Genomic DNA, 24,974 nt, shown 5'->3' with positions numbered 1-24,974 from the left:
GGACGCCCCGGCGCAGCCGAGGTCCAATCACGACCCTCCGCCCCACGCGATCCCGCTCGTGATTGGCGGGACCCGCCCCCCACGTGACGTCAGCAGAGCTCTCCGGGACGGCGCGGCCCCGCCCGGACTGCCTCTGCTTGCGCTGGGCTAGCGGCTCGAAGCCAACTGGTTTTTATTGGACATGATTGGGTCAGCATGGGTCTGTACACAATAAATAACTCCTAGCACAGCTGGAGGCGGGCTTGGGGCAAGACAGCAGCCATGCCTTTGGTCTGCAGCAGGGCTGGGGTACAGTGGGACCCGACCTCAAGCGGAGACTCTCCCCAGGGGCGCCCCCGCGACTCTCCCCTCAGAGCTCCACGCGGGCATCGCTGTAGGCTCGGTCCAGGGCCCACTCGGGCTGCGAGTCGGCGCCACCTTCACGGGCCAGACGCGCCATTTCCTGCTGGTAAAGTGCCTGCCGCGCCCGGCTAGGGTCCACGTTGATCCAATTGTTGGCGATCCACTTAGTGCCTCGTGTGACCAAGCAGCCTCCGTGCAGCGAGTAGTCGTCCACGTCACCCACCCAGCCTGTCAGAGGATGGTAGTGTGAGTAAGGGAACTCATAGGGGGGGGCCCTAAGTTGGGCTGGCCCAAGCGTAGCCTCTTGGGGGGGGGCTCAAGGTCAGGCCCAGTTGTGCACATCTCCTGTAGCAAACACCAGTGCCCCACAAGCCGCCTTGGGACCTCGGTGTCTGCCTAGTACTGTGTCCACACCCCTGGCCCTCTGAGACCAAATTTCTTACAGCCAGGTCCTGTTCACACCCCTTCCCAGCCTGGGCTGCCGAGGGGCATGGGCCCACAGGCCCAGGGAAGAGGAATCCACACAGGTACTAGAGCAGCCTGCTGAAGTCAGCTAGGTTACTACTTGGGGTGGCCAGAAACAGCCCTGGGGCCACTGCTGGTTAAGTGACTCCGAATCAGAAGGCTAGCGTTTCAAACCCATTAGCCTGGGGAGAAAGATGGGGCTCTCTATGCCTGTAAAGGGTTACAGTCTCAGAAAGCCATGGGGACAGTTTCTGCCTGTCCTCTAGGGTGGTGAGGAGTCAGCCAGGGCTTGATGGCAGTGAGTCAGCTCCTGTGTGAGCTTGTCTGCAAGAGAGAGACAGGGCTGGCTGCTGGCTCTCCCTCCTGTCAAGATGTACAGCCTCAGAATCCCTGCACGGGAGTTGGAATCTACTTGATGGCAGTGGGCAGGTTAGAAACAGTCTTAGGGGGTTGTGGGGGAGCCTTTTCCAGAGTACCCTGTCCTGACCACAAGCGCTCACCTTGCCCATCAGGCAGGTAGTTGTACCAAAAGACTGCTGTGCCCTGCTGCGGCTGCACACGCAGGTTTCCCTTATCGCAGTGCCTCCGAGTGTCCCGGAGGTCGACACCACCCTGAATCAGGCTCTGCGGGGAGCAAGGGGGTAAGGTTTTCAGGGCCATAGGTGCTGGGGCGTTCTTGGGCCTTCCTCCACAGCCCAGAGGAGTATATACTAGATAAGCCCGAGGCCAGGCCAGCTCACCAGGGTGGGCAGTGGACCAGCCAGCCCTTACCATCTCATCGTAGGTCCTGTTGTCCGCTACAGGGAAGACGGTCTCACCCCCGCCGGTGACGTTATTCAGATAAAACAGCACTGTCATGTAGCTGTAAGGTGGGGGTAGGGATGCAGCTGAGCAGGTCTCTGGCCAGACAAGGCTCACTCACAAGGGCGCGCTGGGACTTACTCTAAGCAGGATAGGCTCCCCCTGGGAGGCCAAGAAGAGGCAGTCCAAGTTCTTCCCTCCCCACATGAGCTCTGTTTTGCTGTGTGCCTCATTCGTTTTTGTGAGTAAGATCACAGTGGCCTGAGCTAAGTTAGAACAAGGGTCCAACTGGCAGCAGGAGCGAGTTTGTGCAGAAGGCTGGGCAGGGCCTGAGCCATGGCCACTGCAGGGAGCAGCCAGCCCTGCCCGTGCACCTCAGTGAGGGGTGAGGGAGAAGGACCCAGGAGCAGCTGAGGCTGCCAACCATGGAGGCAGGATTAGCAGCTGGGAGAGAGGGTAGGAAGAAGCGGAGGTCCAGCCTGGCCCTTAGTCTCAGACCTCAAGGCAAGTTTCAGTGTCTGTGCTGCCTCGGCCTCTGTTGCCGGCAGTAGAAACCCCCCACCCCTTGTAGACAACTTGAAGGGCGGGAGCAGAGTGGCCCCAGGGCAGGCCTATGCTAGCGTCTCAGGGAAGCCTGGTCTGGGGAGGTACTTGCCGGCAGGAGGTCTCGAAGGGCACAGACTCTTTGGCCACCACCTTGGTGTGAGAGCAGATGGTCTCCGGGTACACGGGCCCGCTGTCCACGTGGGCATGGTAGTGGCCTCCCTCGCCATACCGCACCACCTGCATAGGCTCGCTGAGCTCCACGATCTCCGGAGACAGGCGGGTGAGACGAAGCACCCTGGGTGGCAGCGGGCAGTCAGCTGGGCACCCTGAAGGAGCCGGCCAAGATGGACCCTGGGCCTGCCCCCATCTCTGCCCCTCCTGCCCACTTCCCTGGAAGCCCCCTGAGCCACCCAGACTGGCCCTGTAGGAGCAAGAAGGGCTCAAGTGTGTTGAACCCTCCCCAGGGCTGGTGGGTGCCCACTGGGTGGAGAAGGTGAGATTTTCTAAGTTGGGGGTGGGGGTCAGACCCTCAGACCCAGGTTTGCTGACCCCACCCAGGAAGAAAGTTATTTATCTGAAGCCCCAGCCACTGCTCAGCCAAGCAGGAGGCCCTGTGAACGCAGGAAGGAGGCCATTTCTTCTAGTTAGCTGAAAGCCCACACTCATGAAGTGTCTAGTCTAGTGTCTGTCTCTGTCTAGTCTAATTCTCACTGTACCCGGTTGCCCATAAGGAAGGCTGATTGGTCTCCATCCATTGTGCATCCTTCAGCAGGACCCCTTCCAGGCCCAACAAGCAGAACTGAATCCTGACGAGGCTACATCAATTCTGTCCTTGGAGCCCCAGTCTAGGACTTTGGGAAGAGGGGAAGGGGGAGCTAAGGCGCTCACCTCTGGCGGATGGCACGCATGATGTGGTGGGCACCCTCACCCTGGTAGAGCCATGTGTGGTGGCTGTTCCGTACTAGCTCGCTGGTCTCCACCTTGTGGCTCCTCATGTACTTGTGGAAGTCCCGAAGGTCCATGCTGGAGAACTCCTGCAGACTCAATACTCCTGCGCAAAAGACTGGCCATCACTGCCCGCCAAGCCCAGAGGGGGGCCTGCCTGCCACTCCACAGGCCACTGCAACCCCTGGCCTTAAGCCCTGGAGGGCCGAGTGTTCCTGTACCACACCAGGCCTCTTGGGGCAGACGAACCTGCTTTTAGTCACGTCAGGCCCAGCGGGAAGGAGATCCAAAGAAGCCACCATGTGCTCAAGCAGCCCTCTGATTTGGCCCGGGGAACGGGCGTTGCCCTGCCCCTGGCCAGAGCAGGGTCTCCAGAGGAAGCCTGAGCCACCGTGTGTGCCAGCCCAGCCCTGCAGCGTGGCTCCACAGAGAGTGGGGACCACCCTCTAGCATGGCACACAAGGAGAGAGGAGCCAACACTGGGCTGCTTCTATAACTGTCCATACCAGAGGGTGCAACTGTGGTCAGTTCTCTGGGGGTAAGGGGGGTGGGTGCCCTCTGGTCTCCTTCCAGGTCAAAAGCATCTGACTGGGCCGGCCTGCTGGCTGGATCATTGGTCTGAGTTGGTTACGTAAGTCTGGGCTGCGGTTCCAGATGAGAACCTTGTTCCTGCCCCGCCTACAGAGCAAGGGCTCTACCCTCTCGGGGCCCTAGAGCAGTAGCTGGTGCCTTAGCTGCTCCTGGTTAACCCACCTGACCAATGAGCCACTTGCTAAAACCCAGCCAGAACTTTCTGAGGATGGGGGGCATTCAAGGGCTGTGAGCCTGTTGCCAGCCGTCTCTGCACCTACAGGGCATTGGCAGCAAGATACCCCTCCAGGCATAGGCTTAAAGCTATAGTCTGGGCTTACCAGTGAAAAAGACCATTCTTCTGAGACCTCATCTACGGCTGTGTCTGGTCTTCCTCGGTGGGCAGAACTTGAGCATGAGGCTGACCGCACCCCAGAAACCTTCTGGGCCACTCCCAAAAGGGAGAGGCTGCCAATGGCACCCACCCCACCCCAGTAGTTAGCAACCTGCCACTTTGGTGTTTCAGCAGGGCTCAGGTTGGCAAGTGAGGCTGCATGGAGGCGCAGGGCCACCCCAGGCTGGAGAGAGGAGGCTGAAGGAACAGTGGAACTCCAGCCTGGCCTTGCTGTCCTGGAGCTCCGGCCCCCCAGACACTACACCTGGAAGATCACTCTTGGGTGTGAACCCAGAGGAATGGGAGGAGCCAGCTGACTTCCCTCTTCCCATGGGGTGAGGGCTGAAGGTGGATGCTCATGCCACAGTTCTAGCCACTAGCAGGCTGGGCAGAGTGGTCGCACGGGCATGAGAGCTGCACTGCACCTCAGCACTCTGGATGGTACACCTGGGAGTGGGCAGGAACCTGGCTAGGACAAGTGTGTGGTGGTGTGGGCACTCACCATCCCCATCAGGGTCGGCCTTGATCGCAGAGTACATCTCCTGAATGCTCTCTGGGGTCATCCACCGGCCATTTCCCAGGCGAGTCTGAGCCAGGACCTGCCCGAGAGAGGGCCCGTGCACAGGTTGGCTTGGTTCTTGCTGTGGGGCCAGGTGAGAGGGCAAGGGCCAGGGCCAGGGCCAGAGATAGAGCCCGAGGGTCTCCGAGAAGCAAGGGTGGGCAGGTATGTGCAGAGGCTTCTGGGGAGGAGGTCAGAGGGTAGTCGAGAGGTCCTGAGCACTTCCCACTGGACTGGCTGGAGGCAGAGTGCGGGACAGACCTCCATCCCATTCACACACCCCCTGGCAAGAGTCCAAGCCTGGGTGTGAAGAGGAAGCAGGCACCCCAGGAAGGCCTGGCCAGGGCATGTCACTGGTTCCCTCGGCAAGATCTGCCTCAGGGAGAGTGACTGTTTGAGCAAAAGACAGCGCGCCCTGCCAGCCCCTCAGAAGCCCACGCTGAGGGCCACTTCAAGGATGCCACCCCATCTACGTGAAGGTGTGTGGGCCCCCAGCAAGAGCAGCCCCGGATCTCTCCCAACGAAAGCACCGCATCCGGTACTGCAGCCATCAGTATCATCCCCCACCCCCATCAGTCATGTGCCCGATGACCTTGGGGGTTCATAGGGCAGCAGGGGGCTCTCCAGGGGTGGAAGGGGGAAATGCTAGACCAGGACATGCCCAAGCCAGCCTGGCTGGGATGGATTTGACTCTTGGAGCTAGGGTTGACTTGAACAAGTGACCCTGCCACCATTAGGAAGGTCATTCCGGGCACTTTCCCTCTGCCTATTCCAGGTCCCTGGATCCCAACCTCTCGGAGCTGCAGGCGGCCATCGTGGTTCTGGTCCAGCAGTCGGAAGAGGTCCAACTGGCTGAGCTGCATGGTGCCCATCGCCTCCTCGTACTCCTCGGTGGGCAGAATCTGACTGCGCTGCAAGCCCTTCATCTGCGCAAGGTGGATGATGAGCCGGCATTCCTCATCAGTCAGGAAGCCGGGAGTTTCTGCCGCGAGAGAAGGTGGGTGGTAAGACCCCTAGTGGGGGCCAGCACTGGGGTGCAGGCCAGCACTGGGATGCGTGGGGGGAACACAGCTCCTGGCAGGCAGGCCAGAGTGTGCCCCTCGCCTGTTTCTTCTGGTGCGCGCTCAGAAAGCAGGCCTGCTCCTCAGCCTTGCTCAAGGAAAAGCAAGCGAGCACCGGACCTTGGTGCTCCCGGCCAGTCCAAAGGCCTTGCCAGCCAACCTTCTGCACAAGTGGCTGTTGGTCATCTGACCAAGGCTGACTTGTTGACCTCCCAGGCTGGGAGGCCAGCGTGTCCCTTCGATGTCTGACATATGCTGCTCTCTGAGAAGCCTCGGGCACCCTGGGCTTCCCCATTCCTCTCGGCACAGATGTCCCTGAGCTCCCACACAGGACAGACCTGCAGCAGGATGCCCTTGCACCAGTAGGCTGCTTGAAGCGGCATTCGAGGTCCTGCCAGGGCAGGAGCTCAGGCCCTGCTTCATTTCCTGCTTGGGAAGAGGACGCCTTAGACAAGGTGGGGCAGAGGTGTCCAAGGGCTGAGTGAGAGAGGATACAGCAATGCTGTCGCCTCAGAGCACCCACAGAGGGGGCCTGACACATGCTTTGCACCATGTTTCCAGTGTAAAGTGACCAAGAGGAAGGGCAATGGCCACTCTGAGTCCCAATCAGAGCTGGACAGTTCTCAGCTGTCACCACAGAGGATCACACTTGGGCGGTATGGACATGGGGCCAGGCCGCATCCTACGCACGCCATACGTACCAGCAACTCCTGAATTCTGAGGCTTCTTCTAGAGCTGTGGTTCTCAGCTTCCTAATCCTGGCACCCTTTCACACAGTTCCTCATGTGTAGTGACCCCCAATCATAACATTATTGTTGTTGCTACTTCACCACTGTCATTTTGCAACTGTTATGAATCGGGCGACCCTTGTGAAAGGGTCGTTCAACCCCAAAAGGGGCCACGACCTACAGGTTGAGAACCATTGTCTAGAACAGGAGCCTCATCGGTCTGCCCTTATCAATGAAGAACCCAAGTTCACAATCCTCAGGGCTTAAGGTACTGAACTCCAGAATTCATGTTCAGATGACTCAGATGGGATGGCATTGTGGACAGAGCATAGATTCCCTTCCCCCCACCGAGCAAATCCCCAAAGGGCATGAGCCAGGCTGGGAGGCAGCCCTGCCTGCAGGACAAGGGGCAGGACCCAATGCACTTACTATTGCTGTTTAAAGTAAACCCGAGTCACGCGAGGAATAATGCGCCCACACTGTTTTGGTTTATTAGGTGCCTCTAATCCACAGATCCCACCATCCCCTACACTGCCCTACCCCTGCACTGCTGCGCTTATCAAATGCCACCAGCCCGACGGACCAGCATACTGGGACCCACCCAGCTGGGCCTGGTGGAAGCGTTCTGAGGTGGGCAGAAACCAGCCTGACCGCCCCCCACCCTTCCTCTACCCGCTCACTGGAGCCCATGGCAGGCCATGGAGCAAAAGCTGCAACTAGGGCAGTGCTGGTGATGCTGGGGGTGACGGCACGGCGGGGGTTCTCTGGGGCCCCTCGAGATGCCTGCCCACTTCCCAGGCCATGGCAGATGCGGCTGCCCAACTTGCTGGGCCATCACACAGCCACCCAGGCTATTCGGCGGTCAGTCAGCTGGCTGCCCCTGCTCGCCCAGGAGTGCCACCCTGATGCCCGCCTCTTCCTCTGTCGTTTCAACCCTGTGTACCTTGAAAGGTAGGGCAGGGGCTCCCAGGTGCAGGCAGGGGGTGGGGTGGGGAGTGGGGAGAGTGGGGGGCCCTGCCCCGCCAATACTTTGTCTCCTCACCAACTCTTGCTGTGGTCAGCATGCCGATCAGTGGCTGGGTGGGAAGAGGATGGCCCGGTTGGTCGGAATTCTCCATGGTCTCCGTAGTAGGAAGGAGAGTGGACACCCATGGGGGCAAAGGAGAGAAAGGCAGGGACAACCAGCTCTGGGGGCTGTTTCAGTGGCACTGGGGGGCCAGGCGCAGCTCTGCCATCAGGTGTGGGCCCTCAGTTTGCCCGAGGAATCCCTCCATCTGGTGGCCTTTTCTCAAAAAGAGCGAGTGCCGAGATGGACCAGCCACCACCTCATCCTTGCCCACCCTACCCTGTGGACAGCTGCTCCCTCCGCCCCCTCTTCTGAGGGCCAGGGACAATGGGTGCTTTCAGGCACAGGGCCTTGCACTCTGCTACCCTCGGCTGTGGGCAGAGACTTCAGGGCCCTGGGTGGGTGGGCGCGTCTTCTTTCCCAGTGGAAGTGAAAGCCAGGGTGCAGGCCCCCACCTGCTCTGGCCTGGCACTGGCACTGTGGTGCTTGGGGAGGAGGCCTGGGCTAGCTAGGAGGGGGTGGAGGGGCACAGCAGGGCTGGGAGGCAGGGGGGGGGGAGGTGCAGTCATACAGAAAACAAGCCTGCAGGGTGGTTGCTAGGTGACCAGAGTGTCGTTGCCCAGCGACTGTGAGGCGTCACCAGCCACACAGCAGTCAGGAGCATGGAGGGGGGCCCTGGCGGATCTGGGAACCTAGCCTCCAGCTGCTAACCCCTGGTCCTGAAGGGTCCTGACTGCCCCAAGCCTGTTCCTCTCAACGTGGTCTACCCTGGCTGCAGCCTGGGTGAGGCAGGCGGAGCGGGCCAGCTGTGACAGTTACCCCTGGCCCACTGTCCTGTACTGCACATGCTTCCCTGCAGGCCATGGGAAAGGGGCCCTCTGGTAGAAAGCAGGGGTGGGGGGCCTCAGTCCCCAAGAGCAGAGAAGTGAGGGAACCTTCCATACCCACGCCTGCTCTGGGCATCTGACCCCAGCTCCTTCCCATAGGACACTGTGCCAGCTGCAGAGACTGTGCTGCAGGACACGCTCTGCGCCACTTTGGTGAGCCCCGCACGCGAGGGCAGCGCCCCATGTGCTCACAGGAGTGCCTGCATGCGGGCTCTGGGCTCGGGGAGGGGAAGCAAAGAGGAAATACCCAAATGGGAAGTGTGGTTGAGCTGCAATGTTGAAGAAAGCATTTCCCATACCAGTCATTGTTAAGACAGGAAACCTGATGAGGGTGGTAGCTAAGGGCAGCCCTTCCCAGAGAGATGGTTTCCAAGTGCTGAGGGTTTGGTTCAAGAGGGGGTGGGGTGGGGTGCAGAGCCTCTGATGGCGGCTCTCCGCTGCCCCCCCACCCCAACATTCAACAGTGAAAGTCATGCTCTCCTCGGGGAGCACAGGTCAGTGTCCAGCCCCTGGGGGGCAACCTGGACCCTGGGCTAGGGGTGCCGAAGGCAGGCCTGCTGCCCCGCCATGCGCTGAGCCAGCCACTTGCTGCAGCTGACCCTGCACACCTGAAAGAGAGGATCCTTGGCGATCCCATCACAGTGGTTCTCAACCTTCCTCATGCGGAGGCCCTTCATACAGGTCTTCATGTTGTGGTGACCCCCCCAACAATAAAATTATTTTTGTTGCTACTTCATCACTGTCATTTTGCTACGGTTATGAATGGGGCGACCCCTGTGAAAGGGTTGTTCGACCCCCAAAGGGGTCTCAACCCACAGGTTTAGAATTGCTTCTGTCATAAATAAAGCTAGTCATGATCTGAAAAGAAATTGGGCGTGCTGATGGCAGCTGCTTTTCCAACTTCAATCATTAAGAAAACGTGGGATTCTTGTTGGCCACTGCAGAAGTGTCCCTGGCTCCCGACGAGGGAGCTCAGCCACAAGGCCCCTGCCAGGGTGCCAATGGGGCCACTCTGAGCGACCAGGCATCGAGGGTACACCCTTCAGCCAGCTACCAATGACCAGCACCAGCTGCTCCTCTCCAAGCCCTGGGCCCATCTCAAGAACAAGTCCAGCCTCCTACACGTGCTGCCTGTCTTCAAGGTACAAATGACACAGAGAAAGACAACCACTGTGCATGCTGCAAAGGAAACCAAGCAGGCTGAGATCTCAGGGTTCCTGGGAACCTCTAAGGAGGGGTATCAAGGGGAACTTTGAAGGGACATCTGAGCAGATGCTGATGGAAGTCAAACCGCCTTCTGTGGGAAGAACCCACGGAGGAGCAGGACACACGGATGCCTGGAGGAGGCACAGATGAGTGTGGTGCCTGAGAACCAGAAAGGGGGAGGGGGGACGACAAGATGAAGTCTGAGATGTAATGGGTCCTAAGGGCCACAGAATGAGTCTTAGAGGTTGTGTAGAGGTTGGGCCTGCCATTCAAAGTCAGAATTAAGGTAGAAAGAGGTGGGGCCACGGGAGAAGTAAGTCACGTGATGTGACAGGTGATAACCTGCCCCCCCCTCCAGGTGGGGTGGAGATGCCTCAGAACTGGAGCCCCTCCCTTCTGAACAACTATTCCAGACAAAATACCCCCTCCCCCCTAGCCTCCCAAGGGCCCTGGTCTCTGGGAAATGTCTACCAGAGTCAAAGGGGAGGCCTTTTTGGGCCCAGATGCCAATCCCCAAATGTCTCTGGGGGTGGGGGTGGGAATAAAGAAATGCTCCCTGAAGGTAGAGGTGGGATGTTGTATGGGGTCTTCCCTGTGAAATAGTGACATTCCCTAGTCCCTCTAGTTCATATCCAGAGCACTCAATCCTTCATCCCTGGTATCTTGGGTCTCCAAGGCTACTGACTCACAGGTTTAAAACCAAGAGCATGCAGGGAGAGGGGAGAGAGCTCACAGTGGCTCCCCTGCCCTACTGGATGGATTAATGGATGGATAGACCAACGGCAGGCACAGAAGTCAGACAAGCCCTGCTCCTTCACGCAGGTGGAGGGTCCTTTTTTGGAGTCATCCAACAACACCCCCCACCTCCCCCCAAAAATCTCAAACTAAACACTGCCATTGAGTCAGTACTGACTCATCGTGAGCCCCTGTGGGTTTCCAAGACTATACATACAGGGGTGAAAAGCCCAGTGTTTCTCCCTCAGAGGGCATGGTGCTTCACACTGCCGACCTCCTGACTCACAGCTCAATGTATAATCACCACCCCACCAGGGCGCTTGCAATACCAGCGTCACAAAATGCCCTCTTGGCTGCCCTCTCCCTTGTGATGTCCCTCCAGTCACTGGACTTCTTGGTTAGTTCTGTACTCCCTCGCTCATCCTGCATTCCCTCTCTTGGCACCCAGCCCACCTCATTCCCCCAAGCAGCAAGCCCTGGGCTTTTCAGAGTAAAATGGGGACATCTTCCATTGACTGTCCTGAAGACAGCTTAAGCATTTCACAAGGAGACAGGACCACAAGGAATGTCCTTTTAATTTGCCTGAATCTGGGACCCAAAGGAACCTTTACTTTGTATCTAATCTCTGCCTTAGTTACTTTACTTTGTATCCAATCTCCTCTGTTAACTGGGACCCATCTGAACAACTTTACTTTGTATCCAAGCTCCTCTGTTAACTGAGACCCACCTGAACCTCTTTACTCTGTATCTAATCTCTGCCTTAGTTACTTTACTTTGTATCCAATCTCCTCTGTTAACTGAGACCCATTTGAACAACTTTGCGTTGTATCTCCTGTTTCCTGTAACTCTTGGTATCTGCAATCTGGCTTGCTTTTCAACTGGTAGGATTTTTGATGCAACAAGTTGTATCACACAGAGTCTCATGAAGGATCCCTACATGGTTTAAATGTGGTTAAAGCACTTGGTCCCCAACCAAAAGGCTCGCAGTTAAAACCACCAGCTGTCCTAAGGGGAAAAGATGTGGCAGTCTTCAGACCTCCATGAGACAGTTCTTCTCTTATCCTCTGGGTCCCTGTGGTGGCTCCATGAGCCTACCATGCATCGGAATGAAGGAGGCTGATGGGGGAAAGCACCCCACTCTGCTCCGCTGTAGAGCAGTGCAACAGCACTGGGGCAAGGGTTGCCCCTCTGCCTGAATCACCCTTCTCCCACCTGACTCAATCCTGCACCTCTTAAAGGTTTTCTTCAAATAACTTTCTTATGGAAGTCTACCCTGGTCACCCCATTTAGAATTTCAACTGCAATTGAACTTTTGCCGTATCTGTCTGTAATAACTTCTCCCCATGGACATACCCGGTACAGTTACTTGTTTGTTTATTGTGTGACTCTTCCCTATTTGAATGTCAGCTCCAGTCTGTTTTGCTTTCCTGTTTTGTTCCATGCTGTGACCCCAGCACCTAAAACAGTGCCTGGCACACCTTCGTTATTCAGTAGGAATCACCAACAGAAAAGGGCTGGCATCGTAACCTGTTTCCCCACAGTTGGCAGGCTTGTGATATCATTCCCACGGGTCTAGGCATAACCCCCCACTAGGATCCTCTTTGCTCAGCTTAGGCCCCACTCACCTTAAAGTCTCCCCTGTCCAGTCCATCCCCTAGTAGCCAGGAGTGGCCCCACCTTGGCAGAAGTATGTGCCAGTAAAGTGAGGTACCCTGGGTTAGGTTGGCCCATAGGTCTGGAACCCCAGCTTGATTGACACTAGGGTGTTCACAGCTGGCAGGGAGGCTGTCTCGGGCAGGCTCTTAGGTGGTTGCCTGGGTTCCAATCCTGGTTTCACTGCTGAACTGGCTGTGTGAGTCAGCCTCACTCTCTCACCCACCAACTTAGCTCTAGTGTGGGTGGGGGCTATGCCTACCTCACAGGGAGGCTGTATGGATTAAATAAGACCAATCTATGAAGCTCAGGGAACACGAGCTAAGATGCTGACCCCTGAGCCTATTCAAGCTGGAAGGCTTTGCCTATAAGACAGTTGAACCCAATGACACCGCCCCCCCTTCCCCTAGAATGTAGTAATGGCTGGTGCCCCAGGGGACGTGCTTGGGGATGGTGTGGCAGCCTATCCACATTTGGACAGCCAGCTTGCTTCTCATAAGACCACATTGGGCAGAATCTCTTCCCCCACCACAACTCCAGGCTCTGAGGTCAGTTTCACATCTGACAACCCAACTTCAGAATGTGGCAGAGTTCTAGTGGCAGGGAATGTCCAACAAACAAGCACAGAAACCCAATCTGACAGCTGTGAGGGAGCATCCCCCACGCAAGACTGCCCTGAATGATGCCCGCTGCCAAGAGTCTCCCGGAGAGCGCTGGTGAGTGCCCACAGCAGGTCGCTGGCGAGCCTATGGCCTTCTCCCACCAAGGCTGGCGAAACCAGGGACTCTCAGACGTTCCAATGACAATTTAAATAAGTTGCGGGGGAGGGGTGGTGGTGGTGGTGTCACATTGCCCAGCCCTCTGATGGGAGGCTCAGTTGCCCAGGGTAGGGCTTAGGGAGGGAGGGCGCCAAGGTTACCCTGTTCTGTCTCTCTCTGAGAGTGGGGATGCACACTTCACTTTGGTAAGCATCTGGCTGGCTAACGAAAGGGCTACTGTGGAAGCCGCCATGTTCAAAACAGATGTCACGTGGTCCGCAGGAGTTCGTTTCCAGGTCTGCCAAGCATCTCCAGACTTACCGAAGAGCAGCGGCTTGAGGCTGAGGGTTCGGATCAAGTGGTCCCTGTCAGCCACCAGCTGGACTCTGCGCTCGTGCCCCACCTGCGGGAAAAGAGGCACAGTGGGGGCAGCGCCCTGGCCAGGCGACCGCGGGGCGGGGGGCGAGTGGGCGTGCGTGGGGACAGGGGCAGAGGGCGGAGTGGGGGTGGGGGCCTCACCTTGATGCCCTCGAGCCGGGGCAGGGGGACCGGCGCTGGCGCGGGGCCTGGAGCGCGGCGCTGGGGCGCGGGGCCGGAGCCCTGCTCGCCATTGCTGTAGTGCACGAAGAGGAGCAGCGCCAGCACGTTGCCCAGGTACAGGTGCACGAACACCATCAGCACTAGGAAGTAGGCGCGCGAGCAGATGCCGCGGGGCCTGCAGCGCGGCCGCACGGGCGCGTCCGCACCGCCTCCCAGCCCCGCCGCCACCCCGCGCGGGTCGGCCTCGGGAGGCCCCCACTGCGGACCCGCGGCCTCGCCGGCCGCCGCCATGGCGCCCCGGCCGCGCGCGCGCCCAGGGGAGGGGCCGCGGGGTGCTCGCGCCGCGCCGTCTCCCGGACAACGGCCACCCAGCCCGCCCGCCCGCCCGCCCGCCCGCGCGCCGCAGTCCGGGGGAGGCTGTCCCCGGCGCCCTGCCCTCACAGCCGCCGGCGCGGCCCTGCACTGGGCTCGCCCTTCCCGAGCAGCGGGGCGGTCTGGCAAAGGGACGCCCGGCCCAGGGCAGAGACCGACCCCCCAATTGGAGGTGCCGACCAGAGCGGCACCGGGCAGGTGGGCGCCATGGGCCGGGTCTCCTGTCCCGGCTAGGAGGCCCCCAGAAAAGGATGGTGTGCATTTTCGCGCTCGGGCGCGGTGGCGGTGGCAGTGGGGGCTCGAGAGGAGGCCGCACCGAGTGATGAGTCAGCGCTGCACCACTTCGGGGGTGGGGCGAGAGGGGGTGCAGAGGCCCGTGCCTGCGTGCTCGGTGTTGCGTGGTCTGCCCACCCATGGCTGCTTGTGTGGGCGGCCCTCTGCGGGGGAGCGGGGGTTGTCCCTGGTGTGCCCCAAGGGTTTGGGGCCGGGGCTGGGAGTGATCCCGGGCAGCGGAAGGGTCAACCCCTTCACCGTCATCCAGGGAAGGGTGGTGCGGACAAGGAGGGCTTTCTATGGACACCCTCTCCTGGCCCTAGCGCCGGCACAGGTTCAAGGAGAGCAGGCTCCAGACACCATCCCCGCCGAGGAAAACTCTCAGATTAGCACCAAGAGCCGCAGAAGGAGACTTACCAGTAGCCCAGGGCCAGGGCCTGGGCATTTCATGCAGTCTCTGCCTTTTCTATGGCTGAGTTAGGGACAGGCGGACATGTGGACAAGAGCAATAGCATTACGGGAGGGTCCGCTGCACACACCCCACCCTCACCTCCTAGAGAAGTCTGGTCCCTGTTTTCAGGTCGCCTCACTCAGGGTCAACCAGGGACTCTACAGGGCAAGCACGCCTCACCCTTTCCAAGGAGATTCTATACACAAGGCCCACTCTCCCCAGCACATGGGTGCACTACTAATCCAGTCACTCGGGGAAAGTAACCCACACCAGTGAACATCTGGAGGGGGAGCTGTTGGCTCAATCAAAAGTGGGATACTGACCACCGGGGAGTGATCCAGATGGGAGGGGAACCAACAGCTCTGGAGAGCACCATATAGACCTGCCACTAACCGCCCCCTTTAACCCCGAAATGAATTCCAAACTGCTTGCAACTGCTGTAACAGAAGTGTTTCTGATTCAAATAGATGCAAGTTTTGTGGTGAATGAAGAACTTCCAAGTTCTCTGCAGTTTGTCCTTAACCCACTGTACTTATGTCAGAAGTCTATTTCCAAGTAAGGTAAACAGTACAACAGAAACAAGTTAGTCTTTCCGAGACACAGGACTTCTTAAATCCTCAAACAACATAGATGACAGCCCAAAGTCAGTTTTTACTGCTATCTTGGTATAGCTTATCCTTATTCATGAATTTTGAAAACATTTTCCTGATGCCTATAATTAGATCATAAAAAATGCCCCCTTTCCCACTCATTTGCTGAACTCCAGGCTCCCGCTTCTCTATTACCTGTGTCCCAATGAGGTATCTGCAGCTGTGCGCACCTTCTGCAGTCCATCAGCAGAGCACAGCAGGCAAGCCAGCATAGGCAGGGCCCACCACACCCGGATCTGCTCCACCTGCTGTCGGAACTTGGCAACTACACCATAAAGAAAAATGTCGTGCCCTGTTAGTCTCCGGTTGGCCCACCTCCTGGAGCCCTGCATTCATCACTGAGGTGCACGGGGTCACACATGGGCCTGCCTTGAGCTGTGCTTTAATGCGTCCCGCCCGCCCCCCCACCCCCCACAAAAAAATGCTTTCGTTTCTTTCCAGTTAACAGTTCAATGCTCTCGTTTTGCTAATTGCTGTGATGACCTAGGACAAAGAAGTAACTTCATTTGCTTTTGAGCAGTTACATAACATGGACAGCACTAACTTCACAGGGCTGCTCTGAGGACCAGTGGGTGTGCGCTCAGTCACCATGCGAAGGTCTGGTGGGGTACCATGCCAAGAGCACAGTACTCTTCCCACTGACCTGCAAGGGAGGCAGTATAGGGAAGTGCCAGCTGAATGGCCAGGCCTTACTGTCCCATTGAAAATTCACCAGTAACTAACCCCATCGGCAAGACTGGAAGCCCATGGAGGAAGGGTGGGGCTCTGAACCACCACTGTCTGACCAGGAAGCAAACCCGGGGCCTGGCACACCAGCCCTGGGATGGAATCAGAGGGGCGGTGCTCTCTAGCCTGTCCCATGTGTGCCTTAAATTGCTGCTTCAGGTTCCTTAAATGTGGGACGCCAACCAGCACCCAACCTCCATTTCCTGTCCTTAATTCTTAGGGCCTGGACTTCACCACCTCAACTTTGTCCCGAATTCTGTCCATACCATACCACCCAGAACTCCTGATCTCTTCCTACTGTATCCCACATGCCTCAGCCCCGGAGTGAAGGGTGTGGGACCTTCAGGAGCCTTGTTGGCCTAGCTGGTTACATTTGGGGCTGCTAAACAAAAGGTCAGCAGTTCTAAACCACTAGCTGCTCTGCAGGAAAACGATGAGGCTTTCTACTCCCATAAAGAGTTGGTCTCAGAAATTGACAGGGGATGTTCTAACCAGTCCTATAGAACTGCTGAATCAGAATCAACTCATGACATTGAGTTTTTGTTTTGTTTTTTTAAGCACCTGTGCCCTACCACAATCTAGGTGCCTGCCCCCGATGGAGGGAGAGGGGAGCTGAGACTGCCAAGGAGCTTCTCTACAGGGACTGCTCAGAGCCAGGGAAGAAGGCCAGGCCCCAGCACAGGCCTCTGGGAGAGGGGTGACCACTAGGAAGGCCTTTGCCTGGCACTCACTGGCTCGGGAGACTCCCTGGACCCTTTGAAGAACGACTCTACACAAGCTTTTATCATCAGAAACGTACATTTTATTTTGAATAAACTACTCAATGCTGAGCAGATGACACCGCCTCAGTTTACTCTTTGAAGAAAAGCAAAGAGATGGTGAATCCAGGGAAACACTATTGCCTTCCTTCCTCTCTGTCCTTCGGAAGGCAGACATGAACAAAGGACAGTCACAGGAGGCACAAAGGAAGCTCTCCACAGGTCAGGGGCTGCCAGCTAGAGGTCGACCCAGAGAGCCCTGCAGAGCCAGTGGCCTGGACCACAGTGAGATGCAGGTGCAGAAAACACCAGTCCTGCCCCAGGTGTGACTCAGAGGGCGGAGCTGCAGCGGCAGTGCCTCAGGAAGGATGCAGCACTGAGGGAGGTCCAAGAAACCAGGATCCACACGTACGTATCAACAGAGCATTTGCATCCCACTAGTCTCATGAGCCCAGGCACAGCGAGCCCCCCAGACCTATACTGGGCTCACAGCCCCATTCCCTCACCCCACACCACATGCCTCCTTGCTGGCTGAGGACGACAGGAAGACACAACCTGAGAAGGGAGAAAGGGGCCCTGTAGTCAGCCAGGTAGCCCTGAATCCCAAGAGTCACAGCTGTCCTCTAATTCAAGGGTGACTGGGTTTCACAGCTTACATGGTACCTGGGAAATGGCTGACTGGAGGTGAAAATACACAAACAAAGAACTTCCAACAATGTGCACAAGTCATCTCCCTAATCAGCTCCTCTGGGAGGCCCAGGAGACCTGCCAGTCTGAGTGGAGGCTGCAGAGACCACAGCCCTCACTTTACAAAGGCCCACAGGTCCAGGTTGGGACAGGTAGGGCACCACGTGAACCACTGGCTCCTTTTGGCCTGACTGTTCCACAAACTGCCACCCTCCCCCTCTTCACCAGCCCCTCCCAGGACAGGAGCTGAGAGCAGAGAGCAAGGAGGCTCCAGGCCTCAGCTTCCCGGGCCTTCAAAGGGGCTGGCATGGGGTACAGGCATCTTCTGGGTGTACCTCAGGTGACATGCAACCTGGCCCCAAATCCCTTTTGCAAGGACCATGCCAAACTCTGACCAGAACGATTCCCAGAGGAAAGTGCAGCAGGACTGAGCAGGCAAGTGACCTCGTCAGGGTGACCACCACTATAGAACACTGGCACAAAAGAAGGTACCAAGAAAACAAACTCACTTGGAGGATCAGCTCCTTATGAAAATGGGGGTCTATCTATTGGACAACAGGAAATCCTGGCTTGGAGGGCCACATACACCCCTGTGGTTCTGCTGGGGGCTCCAGCCTCAGTAAACAGCCTGGGCCAGCCTCTCTTCCAAGAATGAAGATGAGGCCAAGGATCTGCAGCACCACAACAGGGCACCTGGGCAGGAAATCCCTGCCTTGGGCTGCCTCCTCATGGCCAACGTGAGGCAGGTGCCCCACCTCACAAAAGGGAAGGAACAGGCAGGAAACCTGTCACTAGGCATCCCCTCAGGGGACTTCAGCTGTGGCCCCCCCTCCTGAAGAGCAGACATTTGTTTGGAGGCAAAGTGGGTGGGCAGTGCATGTGAACTTCTGAGGAAAATAGAAGGTGAACATTCCGATGCCAATTTATTTTCATCAAGGGTTTGTGTTATTCTACGATTTGCTTTTTCCCCTTCCTCCTCTTTGTCTAATTGTACAGCCTCTGAGATTTACATAAGTTGTAATGATCTAATACTATTAATAGCCATTCAGAAAAAAAACCTCCCCTCCCGCCCAACAACCATCCAGGGAGAGAATTAAAGGTTCTGAAAAAGAAGCCTCATCAACATGGCTTCTCACCCTGGGAGGGAAAGCAAAAGATGAGCAGAAAACAGAAATCGACTAAGAGGGGTGTTGCCAGTGTCTCTCGGGAGTGGCCCTGGCTGGCGCCGGGGTTGTTGACGTCAGCCTGCAGCATGCAGTTGTGGCAGCCAGGAGGCCTCTCTCTCAGCTGGGCCTTCCTCACACGCCCAGCACATCCGTGCCCCCTAGGTGTCATGGAAATCCTTGAGCAGAGTTCTCCTCCGCTGCTCCGCTATGTGCATCTGGTTCTCCAAGTCCTACAGCAGGGGAGCAAGACGGGCGTTTGATGGGCCAGCAGGGAGCAAAACCATGCCCCCCCCCCATCCCAAGGGCTCTGGGTGAATCCCAAGCCCGGCTCAGCAGCAGCAGCTTCTAGTCCACACACCACAGCAGTCCTCCCTCACCTGCAATCCAGGGTTCAAGAGAGAGCAGGCACTCACCCCTCTATCATAGCTGTCTGCACGCTCTACTTTCCAGGACAAGTTTTCGATCTCGGCTTCCAGCTGAGCCTGCTGGTATTCAAACTGTACGGGCAAGGCAAAGGTGCAAAGGAGAAAGGGGTAGGCGAGGCAGGGCCTGCAGATGCAGGACTATACCCAGGCTTCCTCGCAAGAGCTACAGACAATTTCACGTGTTAGTCCCCATGTTCAGGGAAACAGGGAGTTGAAAACAACGCGTATGCACAAGAAACTGGTCAGAGATGGACTGAGGTGATGTCTGTACAAATCTTCTTACTATGATCTAATGATTAAATCATACGGTATGTGAAGTACATGCCAATAAAACTATTAAAAAACAAAGACTGACCATTGGTAGATTCATCAAACATTTTTCATGTTCAGTGAATCTGCAAATCAAGAGCCTTAAAAATACTTTAATAATTTGACTTAGCAATTATATTTCTAATAATCTCACTTAAGGAGGTAAAGTTTTATGTATAAAGATGTTCTTCAATTTCTTATTTATAACCATAAAAAATGGGAATAGCAAAATAATAACCATTATAAAACTCATGCAATCATTAAAAATTTTTATTTACCAGCCTAGTTAGAAATTGACAACTGTACACGAAATATACATTACAAAACTACATATAAATAGCATTAATTTTTAAAGGCTGGAAAGTGCTAACAGTGGTCATTATTGGATGACAGAAATACTTTTTTTCTTTTTTGGGGACACAAATACTTTTTTATATGGGCTTTATCCTTGGGGGAAAAGAACCCACGCACAAAATACAGAACTGATCTCGACACACAGAAGCCAGGACAGATGAAGCCCTCAGGAAGAGTCATGGGAGCAGCAGCACCCCAGGGGCGGGAGGGAGGTGGGGAGACGCCGACTACCATGATCCGTGCATAACTAACTCCCAGCCTCCCCGGGGACAAGATATGAAAACAATAACAGCTTATAACTTAACTTATCAGGGGTCCATGAGGATGTGAGGGTAAAGGAGGCAAGGAAAAAAGTAGCCCATAACAAGGGCTCAAACAGTATTTTGGAAATGATGATGGCAACATATGTACAAATGTGCTTGATACAAGTGAGGTACGGACTGTTATAAGAGCTGTTAGAACCCCCAATAAAATGATTATATGTAGACACACAGAATTGAATAACACGGTAAAGAAGTCAATTCTAACTTAGGAACACTCGTGCCTCACCCCCCCACCCCCACCCCAAAGCATGGACATGTGCCTCCCAAGTGACCATAGATCTTGGCAGGCACTCAAATCTGGTCATTCAGCGGCTGACGCCCATGTACCTTTACCAGAATACAAAATGCCAGTCCCAGAGATGTAGCTGGAGGGTGACCAGAGTAGGAGTGGCCAGCTTTGTTTTGACTTTGCCCTGCTCTGCTGTGAGAGCCCCGAGGGGGCTGTGGAGGTAGAAGGAGGGCTTGCGTTGCCTTACCAGTTTCTTCCTGGGTCCGGACTCCATGTAGTACGCATATGGATAGGTGTACTGCAGGGTGTATCGACACTGCAGGTGGAGAGAACAGAGGGGACAGTGAGATTCAAACCTACCCGCCCACCCCTCAGGGAACATTGACCATTCCTACAACACCATGCAAATTAGCCTGGATCTATAGGCATGGACCTGCACAAAGAGCAGATGGTGAACTCCGGAAGGACACAGGAGTTGATGAAGGAAAGGACCACAGAGCATCAACGGTTCCATTTCAAACTGACTCATAGGCAGCAAACACCCTCAGTGCTGCGGCACTCTCAAATGCCCCCCCCCCCAGGACACCCATCTAGCTCAGTATGTGCCCCCCAATATGCACACTCTTCGTGGAAAGTCAAGTCTGTGGGCCTGGACCAGGAAAACGCTGCCCTACTGGCTGGAGCTAGGGCCTCCCAGCCAACAAGGTCTGGGCCCGACAGGAGCTGGCATTCAGTGGGGTCAGAAGAATGGAGTGGAACACACCTTGGCCAAAAGCCTGGCTGCGTTCTGTAGGTACTGCCAGTCAATCCACGTCCCCAGGTTGTTCATGACCCTCTCTTGGATCTTCTCATGGATCCGCTGGTATGTCTGTGCCTCCAGCTGCAGGCTTTTGTTGTGGTTTTCCCACTACAGGGCACAGGCAGGAGAGAAAGCTACGGACGGCGTCCTGGGCAGACGTGGAGCTCCACATTGGAGGTCAGCAGATAACTGGGCTGTCAGCCTCTACGTTAAGGACTGTGTTACAGGATATAGGGAGGCTTCTTCACAACATATTCTCACCTTGGCCAAAGGTGCAGCTTGCTTGCCAGAGCACTCCTCCCCTCCCCTCTGCGGCGGTGGGGCTCCTGAGGACTCAGCACAGCTAGCTACCCATCACTTTACCATGCTAAGGAGCCACATGTGCCACAGGCTGGAACTGCCCTCTCCATCTAGTCAGATGATACTGGACAGAAAAGACTTGTCTGGCAGTCCTCCATGTTGTCCTTTCATCCACCTTCCAACCAAGGCCAGCACATCTTTTCCCCATTGACGATGGCTGCTCTGTAGAGCCTAAAAGCCACACCTACAGAGTCAGCACCCAGGGTCACGGCCTGAGTGTCATCCATGGACTTCTGAGGACATGAGCTTGCCCTTGGCTACCAGCTGCGAGAATTCTACCCCAGCAGGCCACCTTAGGAAGCTCTGGCCAAGCCAACTAGAGCAGCCTACCCCCAAGGGGCAGGTACAGGAGAGGACACCTACCCTCTCAAAGTAGAACAAGTATTTCTTAAGGGCCTCCCTGGCCTGGGCCTGCTGGCTCTGGTTGACAATGTCAGGGTTCTCCTTGTACCGACTGCACTCGTAGTACTCACTGCCGTGGGTCTTCCAGTCTCCTAGACACATCCAGCAGAAGTCTGCACAGAGAGAGAGTCTCTTACACTTATAAGGCAAGCCCACATTCCTCCAGCCAGAACTTCCCCAGGGGACATCTTTCCAGAGGGGACATGCATTTCATCCTTGTCACATCCCACTGTCCCTGTGGCCTGACCGTGCTGATACGAACACTCTATGGATGGTCCGGGCATGTGCACTCATGACTTTCAATCCCCACACAGGCAGAGGCTGGCTGCATGAAAACTGCTGGCCGCTCTGTGCGAGACGCAGACACCTGTCCACCTGGGGCCCACAAGGTTGGCCGGAGCACACAGCACCTGTGCAAACACCCCTCCTAACCACGTCCCCCCTCACACCACTGGGGCAAGTAAACTGTTTCGGACATGAAACTGTAGTCAAGGTCACTTCCTTTCATTTTAAGAAGTGCAATTCTATAAACTCTATAGCTGTCACAAAATAGTATTACCCCTCAAAATGTATGCTTGCACATGGAGGAAGCAATGGGGGAGAGGATGAAAGTCCCCTTTCAGCTGTGACCCATCTAAACAATAGCCGCAGCCTAGTGGGGAGGGACCAGCCACCTTTGCGCTGGATGTCCAGTTTCGTTCAGAGGCCCCCAAACTGTGGGAGGTCCTGTTTCCCAGAGTTTACACTCATCCTCAGCTGATTTAACAAAAGGGCTCTCAAAAGTCGTAGGAACCCTCAGGCCAGATGCCGAGATGTAGAGACTGCTCCAGCTTCTCTCTTCCTGGAGCGTCACATGAAGTGGCAAAACTGTCCTCTCCCGAGTCAGCTGCTCTTTTCAATGGCTAACATGCTGCGTGAGGCTGCCCATGGAAGTGGCACAACACTACAGCACAGCAAGGGGCAGGACGGGGCTTCTTTGTATAGAAATATGCAGGGTACAGGGGGTGCTTAAAACTGTATGTATACCGTGCACCCTCCTAAGGACAAGCCACTTCCCCTTCAAACGCATATGCACAGAGTGGCCCATCGAGGGAAGGTGCCACGATGGTGGGTCTGTCTGCATTCTCTACTTCAGATCGTGCCTGGCAACACCTTGCTACGTTGACCCTTGGCAATCCATGAAGGGCCCACACAGAGGAGAGCATCCCAAGGCCTTCCAGGCCAGGTGAGTGGTTGGGCAGAGAGCACTGAGACACAGCTTGCACTGGAAACAATGCTGGTTCTTCACTTGGTCTCGCAGACCATACGACCTGTTCTTGACAGCTGGAAGGACAAGTCAAAACTCGTCCTGGGAGCACTAGAAGCCTTCAGATGGAAAGCACTCTGACCACCTCTCGTAAGACCGTGTACAAACTGCTCTGAACGTACCTGTACAATAGCGTGATGAGCCCATGCTACTTACCTGCCTTGGCCCCAAATTAAAAAGAATACACCCCTCTTGATGACTGGAGAATTATGAAGGCCTAAGGTCATTCCAAACTTGACTTCTGAATACAGGTGCCAGCAAGCTGGCAAAGTGATTAGAGCTAAGGCTGAACGGAGGGCTCCCCTGGGCCCGGGCATCTCACTAAACAAACGATGGGGACCCACGCACAGAAACACAACCATGCCAGTGGGCCTTGAACGCCAAGCAGGGGACTCACCGTGTTTACACTTGGAGCATTGCTGTCGGAGGAAAACAGAAGAAAACACGTTAAGGGCACGCTAACCAGAGGCGTTGCGCCATCCATGCAAAGTGCGCATGAACCTTTGCTTACCATGTGATTGCAGCCCCCGTTCTTCTCAATGCAGATGTTGCACTTGGGACACTGAGGAGACAGAAGGGCGCCGTTAGGCTCACACACGATCGGGCCGGCTCTAAGACAAATTACACAAACGCCTGGCACCTGTGCCCAGGAGCTCATCATGCGAGCACTTCTGGGGGAGGAGCATCTCACTTAGAAGTGGCAGGTCGCTGAGGCTGGAACAGCAATTCAAGGAAATGAGGTCAGCACGTTTGGTTTTGAAACACTCCAAGCACCAGCTGAGCCCTGCTAAGTCTTCTACCATCTGTTGCTGCCATGGCGTTGCTCTGATTAAGCACAGGCCGAGTCAGCAGAAAGCCTGCCTGTTTGCAATGGCTGCCAAAGAAAACACAAGAGCAGCCACACTAAACTACGTTTTAGTCAGTTTGCCTGGACTTCTTTCAGAAGCAGGCAAGGAAACTTGCAACGCTCATGCTCTCTCACTGGAGACACGCCAGCAGCCTCCGGCCGCAGTGATGCTGTGCTTCTCCCCTGCCATGAAGGCGACTCCCTGCCATCAAGGTAGTCCACACAGCACTTCCCTGCATCGAGAGATCCACTTCACAGCACATGAAGGGCAGCAATGGGTCCAGGCTTATGGAATTCACTTGTCTTACCACGATGGCCACCGTTCTAAAGCAGCTGGCTTGGACACAACTATGGCACCAGAGAGGTGGCAATACCTTGCAAAGCAGGGCAGGGGCCATGTTCTCTAAGAGGCTGTATATGCTTGAACTTGGCATCTGATATAGTGCTCTGATATACGGTGCTGCCTCTCCAGGATTCATGGGGATGGGAACACCAAGGAATAAAAATGGGAATGGCAGCATGATCAACCCCCTTTCAAAAGCTTGGGTTTCGGTCCTCATAACCCTAGGCTCTACGCATCCAAAGAGAGCAATATTCCTATCAGGTGACCCAATATGATTCCACTGAATTGAAAGTTAAGAATGCCACCTGGTCACTTTGGGATCCCCTTGGCTGTGGATCAGAAGGCAAAAAAAAAAAAAAAGTAGCCACCATTCTCACTGACACGATTGTTTCTCATCATCACACACAGGAAACAAGAACTGCTATTAAATAATGGAAATAAAGCAGGCTCTCTCTAGAACACAGGAGATCCCTTAGGACATTTTAGTACCACCATGCCCTATGATTAAAGTCAATGGACAGCTACAGCAACCCAAGGACCCAGACCTTTCAGCAATGGAGGTTTGAGTCACTCCACCGTGCAAAGAACTGTAACTACCTGAGGTGCTTGCTGCAGGGAAAGGGAATGTGGAGTGGAATGGATGATGAAAGAAGACAGTTCTAAACACCAGTTACGACCACATGACCAGCTACAGAAACGAGAACTATAATTGTGTTTTTTTTTTTACCTCCCCCTCCCCATTATAATTGTTTTAAAATATTTTTCTTATTTTGTTAGGTTTATCTAATAGTTTTCCTCTGGCCTTTATCACTTATTATGAAGCACAAGAATAGGCTAGTGTGTGTTTTGATTGTACATGCACATGAGAGCTATCATGTTAGGTGCAAATAGGATTTTAGAATGCCAAGTTGAAAAGAGGTAGACTAAAAATTAGTGTC

At 55.5% G+C, this 24,974-nt stretch overlaps 2 protein-coding genes across 7 annotated transcripts in view; both read right to left on the bottom strand.

Annotated features, from left to right (window-relative positions):
• Positions 1-146: 146 nt before the first annotated feature.
• Positions 147-13,590, bottom strand: P4HTM (prolyl 4-hydroxylase, transmembrane). 2 transcript variants are annotated; one of them, XM_075547322.1, is made up of 9 exons: positions 13,236-13,588; positions 13,038-13,119; positions 5,414-5,604; positions 4,566-4,662; positions 3,043-3,205; positions 2,264-2,449; positions 1,579-1,669; positions 1,308-1,431; positions 148-570 (listed from the first exon to the last, which is right to left on the bottom strand). In XM_075547322.1, exons 1-9 carry the CDS (start codon positions 13,545-13,547, stop codon positions 350-352), a joined length of 1,467 nt encoding a protein of 488 aa, XP_075403437.1. In that variant the 5' UTR covers positions 13,548-13,588; the 3' UTR covers positions 148-349. The 2 variants fall into 2 exon arrangements, with proteins under 2 accessions (XP_075403438.1, XP_075403437.1); XM_075547323.1 differs by lacking the exon at positions 1,308-1,431 and having other exon boundaries at positions 147-570; positions 13,236-13,590.
• Positions 13,591-16,507: 2,917 nt separating this feature from the next.
• The window catches only part of ARIH2 (ariadne RBR E3 ubiquitin protein ligase 2), a 52,979-nt gene continuing 44,512 nt past the window's right edge, over positions 16,508-24,974 (bottom strand). For all 5 annotated transcript variants that reach the window (XM_075547317.1, XM_075547319.1, XM_075547318.1 and 2 more), the window contains 7 exons: positions 23,358-23,408; positions 23,244-23,265; positions 21,502-21,653; positions 20,743-20,886; positions 20,227-20,295; positions 18,753-18,836; positions 16,508-18,569 (listed from right to left, as the gene is read on the bottom strand). In XM_075547317.1, coding sequence (XP_075403432.1) covers positions 18,498-18,569; positions 18,753-18,836; positions 20,227-20,295; positions 20,743-20,886; positions 21,502-21,653; positions 23,244-23,265; positions 23,358-23,408 — 594 coding nt within the window. In that variant the 3' untranslated portion in view covers positions 16,508-18,497. The remainder of the gene's footprint in view (positions 18,570-18,752; positions 18,837-20,226; positions 20,296-20,742; positions 20,887-21,501; positions 21,654-23,243; positions 23,266-23,357; positions 23,409-24,974) is intronic.

The sequence above is a fragment of the Tenrec ecaudatus genome, chromosome 4, assembly GCF_050624435.1.
Source record: "Tenrec ecaudatus isolate mTenEca1 chromosome 4, mTenEca1.hap1, whole genome shotgun sequence".
Taxonomy (NCBI): domain Eukaryota; kingdom Metazoa; phylum Chordata; class Mammalia; order Afrosoricida; family Tenrecidae; genus Tenrec; species Tenrec ecaudatus.
The sequence above is the reverse complement of the archived record's forward strand: the minus strand, read 5'-3'. Positions and strand labels throughout refer to the sequence as shown.